This window comes from Pundamilia nyererei, unplaced genomic scaffold (genome assembly GCF_000239375.1).
Source record: "Pundamilia nyererei isolate P.nyererei 1_Seehausen unplaced genomic scaffold, PunNye1.0 scaffold00004, whole genome shotgun sequence".
Lineage (NCBI taxonomy): Eukaryota > Metazoa > Chordata > Actinopteri > Cichliformes > Cichlidae > Pundamilia > Pundamilia nyererei.
Window position 1 is genome coordinate 8900333 of NW_005187405.1, and position 6079 is coordinate 8906411.

A 6079-nucleotide genomic window follows, 5' to 3' on the forward strand; every position below is an offset into this window, starting at 1 on the left:
ACATAAATATATATGACAGGAAGGTGGTTTTCCCATATAAAAAGGCTTCAGTCTGGCACGCGGTGGACAGTTGTCAGTGAGGTGTCCACTGACATGTGTAAATGGGCCCTGACAGGCTTTGTTGTCCCTCTCTGTCCTAATGGAGGCTAAACAGAAAAGGCATCGAGATCAAAGTCGCATCCAAACTGTTTGAACTCTCTGAGGAAATGAAATAAAATAGTGGCCGGTGAGGCCAGCATTTTCATCACACTCAGTGCACTGATGGTAATATAAGCAGAGAAACACACATGCAGACAAATATTTATACACTCACTGGCCTCTTTGTTAGGTACACCTGTTCAATTGCCCATTAATGCAAATATTCATAAATCACACGGCACCAACTCAGTGCACTTAGACATGTAAACATGGCCAAGGTAACCTGCTGAAATTCAAAGTGAGCGAAAGAATGGGGAAGAAAGTCACTATGAACGTGGTTGTTGATGGCTGACAGGCTGCTCTGAGTATTTCAGAACCTGCTGATCTAGGGGGATTTTCCTGCACAGCCGTCTCTAAAGTTTACAGAGAACGGCCTGAGAAAGAGAAAATATCCAGCGAGTGCTCCCAATAAAAATGCCTTGTTGACACCAGAGGAAAACCTGAGCTGATAGAAAGTAACTGAACCATTCATTACAACCAAGGTTCACAGAAGAGCATCTCTAAATGCGCATGTCAAAACTTGATGCATCTGGGCTAAAGCAGCAGAAGACCACACCGGGTACCACACACACAGCTAGGAACAGAAAACTAGTGACTACTGTTCACATGGCCTCTCCAATATTGGACAATATTGTCCTGACACAATACCATTAAAGCATTGGTTACACACCACAACCTACCTGAGTAACATTCCTGAACATGTCCATTCCTTTATGACCACAGTGTATCCATCCTCTGATGGCTAATGCACCATATCACAACACTCAGATCTCAAATTGGTTTCTTGAACATGACAGTGAGTTCACTGCAATCACATGCCCTTCACAGTCACCAGATTTCAATCCAGCAGAGCAGAGAGGAAATACAAATCTGCAGCACCTGTGTGATGCTGTCATGTCAATATGGAGCAAATGTTTTCAGCACCCTGTTGAGGCAGCTGTGAAATTAAAAGGCAGTTACAGTACAAGCAAGATGTAACTAATGAAGTGGCCAGTGAGTGTATAGATGTAGACAAGCTGAGTGTGAAGAAATAACTCACACAAACTATGAACAGTTGGTGAAAACACGCAAAAAACATTGTCTCTATATAGTATAATGTCTCTATATAAATTTATCAGCATTCATTATTAATTAACAATACATAGTGAATAAATAGAATTACCACACTGGATCGGCTCTTATCTGAGAAAGTTTGGAGGCTAACTCTGTGCATGAAGCTGCATATGAAGTAGAATTAAAAGCAGCAATCAAACAGTCTGTAGTTTCAGCAGTTTTCTCTTAATGACTAAGTGAAAAGCACATTTCTGGAATAAATTTAGGAGGACGGCTCATTTCATGCATCTTCAGACACACATATATTCACGCAAACACAGACAAGTGGGAGAAAATTATCATAAGTCATATTTGAGATCAGTCAAATGGGTGTGCAGAAATGAATTTCAATAATAAAGCCTATTTCACAGATGCAGCAGCAGTTCATTTGAATCAGTAAGGCGATATCTGCTGCCCCTAATTACCAGTGACAGATTGGGATGAGATTATCTGCCGCTCTAATCTATGTTATGAATCTCTATTGAGGATGATTCAACAGAGATGGATAAAGCTACTTTGAATGATTATTGGGAAAAGGGGGGGGGGGATTCAGGTATTCATTGTTTGCTTTTTTGGGGGGATCAGTAACTTTAAAGTCTTTTAACTGATGACACAGGGGTACTTTATTATGAAAATGTATTTTCTGTGTGCTCTGCTCTCCTCTTGGATGCATTCGGCTGTCGACCACAACCGTGATCCCTTGATTTCAAATTGATCAACCATGTCTATGAATATCAATTGAGCTGTTCTCTGGTGAGAAAAACACAGACGTCGTTCATCTGTGGGGAATTTAAGAGTTCTGCATCAGTCAGTTCAGTTCGGTATAACTTTGAAAAATATCCTCAGGGAAATTGGCGGTCTCTGGTTTAACACAACATTGATTGAACTACTTAATCTAGAATTTTAGCCACAAGGAAAACTGCTGATTCTCTGCACAAAAAATAGGGGAAAAAAAGAAACGAAAGGAAAAAAGTTTTGGCTAAAAATGTCAACAACTGATATTTTCCACACCTTGTGAAACTAGTCAAAACTGCCTTGTGCAATACTAAACATGACAGCCGTCACAGTCAGATTCTGTCCAGAGCTGACATAAACCTTGACAATGTCATGCAGATGCAGTTACAGTTTGAGTTCTTCCAGTTAGGATCCGAACACATGCAAGTCATCACAGAGGGAAAACACAGTCATGAGGTAAAAATTAAACGCTCACCAAGCTTTCCTGAAAGCAGTGCTGCCTCTTAATAAATGTAATAACCGAGTAAGTGAGGCAGGCAGTCACACTGAACAAAGGCTCTATGAGGCAGTGCTTTGTCTGTCAGCTGTCACTACAGCTTGCCTGCTACGGTGTAAAACACAATTGAGATATTCCTTGTCAGTCCCCGTATCAGCCAATTTCGTTCAGATAAAAATAGCAAGTACACATTTTGATATTTGTATTTTTAATACGAGGATTCGCAGAGCCTCTGGGAAAGTTGTAAAACGCTGTATTTTGAAAACAGCATGTCTCAATTTTTAAAATATTCCTTCATATTCTTTCTTCAAACACAGACCCAGATTTTTCCGCTCTTAGTTTAGATTCAGTGAACATCTACATCCCGTTTGGTTACAGTCTGGAAAAAAATAAATACTTTTTTGTGGAGAGGAACACTAAGCAAACACCAAACTTAAAAACGGGTAAACACCATTCACAGACAGAGCCTTTGAACGACTCAGTGTTGAATCAGCTATAAATACACAGCTATGTTATAATTGTTTTCCTCTGCCATCTAAACCAATGAGCCTAGAGGTCCTGCGGTACAGTGATGGACCACATCACTGGGAAAATGCACTGTACCTCAGAACCTGGGCGAACTGCCTGTTGAATGCACAACAGCCTCAGCCAAAACACACAGAACCAACTTCGTGTGCTGCTCTGCCTGCACAGTGTGTTTGTGTGTGTGTGTCCCTGTGTATGCAGACATTCTAAATACAACTGTGGCAACGTTTGAAAGCTCAATACTTGATCACCGTGTTGGGCGAGTTGTTTGGCCGCTGCTGCTGCAGATGTGAATGAAAATTTCTAGCCCCATTTTGACTGCACGAGCTGCATCAGCTCATGCGGGTCAGAGCTTTTCCGAGCTTACAGCATGAAACGTGATGTAGTAAAACACAATGCTCTGCCTTTTAGGGCAGCTAGGTTACTGTGTGCTTACACAAACCCTAATTGTACTGTTAGGGTGGGAAGAAGCACTTAATGGAACAAGAGCGTAATCACTAATCACAGCTGCTTTTTGTTAGCTGCCATGTCCACCTCTTAAATCCTGTTAGGGAACTGACAATATGTCTGTCATTAGTCAACCGTCTCTCTTGAAATTTCAGCTTAAATGTGTTGTGTTCTTTTCACTGAATCTGGCAAAACAGCCATGTGGTCCGATAAAGCAGCAATTTCAAGAGTTTGACTTCCAGCGCAGAGACAATTAAAGGTTTTGAGCAGATGCGAGTAAAAAGCTTTTGACAACAGAGGCACTTTGTCTCTCCTGGAGGACGCACTCTCTCCTTAACACTGAACACATTCTTCCTCAATCATGATTTGCAAAAGAAGCAATGGACAAATTTTGCGGAAATCAGAGTGAATTTTGCAGATTTCATCAATATGGGATGCAAAAAATAATCATCCTAAAGGAGGTACTTGAGTTTTACTTGGCACACAGCACATGCAGATATCTCTCTGACAACCTCTCAGTGATCTGTGCACACTTTACCAACATTAAAGCAGCATCTTGTCTATCAGGCAGGGTAAATGTGCTTATTGCATTTTTATTTTCATTTTGAAATGACTTACCAGGCATAAACCGCTGAGTAGAGAGATGAGTAGAAAGTCCAGATTGCGGAGAAGCAGAGAGGATCCCATCCCTGACCTGAGGCAACTCTACCTCCAAGAGTCCTTGCAGGGCTCAGACAGATGCTGATTGAGCTCGGATGAAATTATTTAATCTACTTAACTCTCTTCAAAGTGGAACGAGTTGTGTTTTTTCACTCCATCTGGCCTCTCGATGCTTATGATGGCTTGTGAAATCATAACTCTGTAATCGCCTCGCTCTGCCCTCGATTTAATTTCCTATAATCTACTATATGCTCCGGCTCAGTCTGCTCTCTTTATTTCTCTGCATCTGTCTTTTTTCCTCTTCTGAAATTACATCCACATGTCAGAACTATTTATGTCGCCCTAGCTCTGCGGTGGGAAGTTCAAATGATTCTTTGTAGGGAAGAAACCGACGCTGTATTTTTAGGTCTTTTAAATTTCCCCCTCAGACTAACTTAAACACTTCAGTATGGAGCTGTGCGCCTTGCGGCTTATTCCAGTATTCTTTTCCAAGCGTTAGATCAGCGTTGTACAAAAATAAGCCCGAAACGTATCATTCCATCACCAGTCGCTGCTGAATTTCACAACTTCAATCCTGTGACTCATGTCACCATCAACAACGCACGGATCTATCGTGCAGGGCGGCAGTGGAGCAGAAGGATCGCAGACAGGGTCTACTTTGTGCATTTAACAGTAAATGGCAGCCAAGTGAAAGAGCGGAGCGTGAAATTTCAAACTTTTAATAGAAGTGTCTGATTTGCGTGTTTCAACTCAATCAATGTACGCGTGTTCGCTACCCCTGGTTACCGGTCTTTTTCTTTCTTCTTCTTTTTTTCTTATAAATTAATAAAAGCACAAAACGGTAGTGTATCAGTTGTCATGTCCACAAACCGTGCCGAATTATAAATCTATCCACCGTGACAGACAGAAACGGCATGTATGGAACTCTGTGGATCTGTTTAAGCTACCGATGGTGATGTGAAAAGCTTCAGAAAGGAGGAAAAACGCCAACTTGGTCTGAATAATTTAGGCTACTTACTATCAAGAGAAACCCAAATTCACCCTGACGGACAGATAATTCGCAAACGCGTGTTTGTTCGCAGAGTAAGCGCAAAACTTGAAGTTCCTCGTGTTGAGAAAGCGTCTCCAGATGTGGCAGGAGGCAGGTCGTGCTCAGTAGTGAGTATGTGGATGGAAAAGGAGGGGGGAGGAGGAGGGGGGGGCGGAAAGGAGGCAGGTAGGGTGGAGCGTAAGAGCTTTTCATTGGTGCGCTCTCTTACGTTGGAATAAACCACGGCTCCGAAATGACATATTTTCTCACCCCTCAAACAAACTCCACATTCAACAGATCGCAGGGCCTTTGCCAAACCGCTTTTTTCCCCCTGCACTCTCTCAAAAGTTGCAACTACTAGTAGGATTGGATTACTGAGACATAATGCAGGAGAGCGTGCACAATTTTCTTTTAACGAATCAAGATTTTTGTTGGGAAATGAAATAATAGAGGATTTGTGGACAGTCTCATAGCAGTTTGTCCGCTTTATGCTTTTTCGCGAATATGTTTGTGTGACACTGTTATTTTAATCGTGCAGGCAGACATAATTATTACTATTATTGTAATGGTGATGATAATAATATATACAAAGTCGTTCCTAATCAAATACCTGTTTATAACTGATTATCAGGTTAAGAGACGATTAACCCTTTAGTGTCCAAATATAATACAGGCCGCCTGGTCTTATTTGGTAACTTTGGGTGTAAAAGTCCGAAATCATACATGAGTGAACGCTTTTTCCGCCGTTCTTTCATAATAACCTCAGCTTTCAGCTTTGCAGTTGTTTTATATTACTGACTTTTAAAATTGTTTAAAAGGGGGGTAAACAGGTTTTTTTTTCAGGGTTATAATTAAGTGAAAACTGGTATTTAACATGAACAAAATGTTAGACAACT

At 41.2% G+C, this 6079-nt stretch overlaps 1 protein-coding gene across 1 annotated transcript in view; it reads right to left on the reverse strand.

The window, feature by feature from the left end:
- Positions 1-5296, reverse strand: part of pth1r (parathyroid hormone 1 receptor) — a 46521-nt gene extending 41225 nt beyond the window's left edge. Inside the window, exon 1 of the mRNA XM_005721513.1 lies at positions 4112-5296. Within this exon, the coding sequence (XP_005721570.1) occupies positions 4112-4180 (69 nt within the window). The 5' untranslated portion in view covers positions 4181-5296. The remainder of the gene's footprint in view (positions 1-4111) is intronic.
- Between the last annotated feature and the right edge of the window lie 783 nt (positions 5297-6079).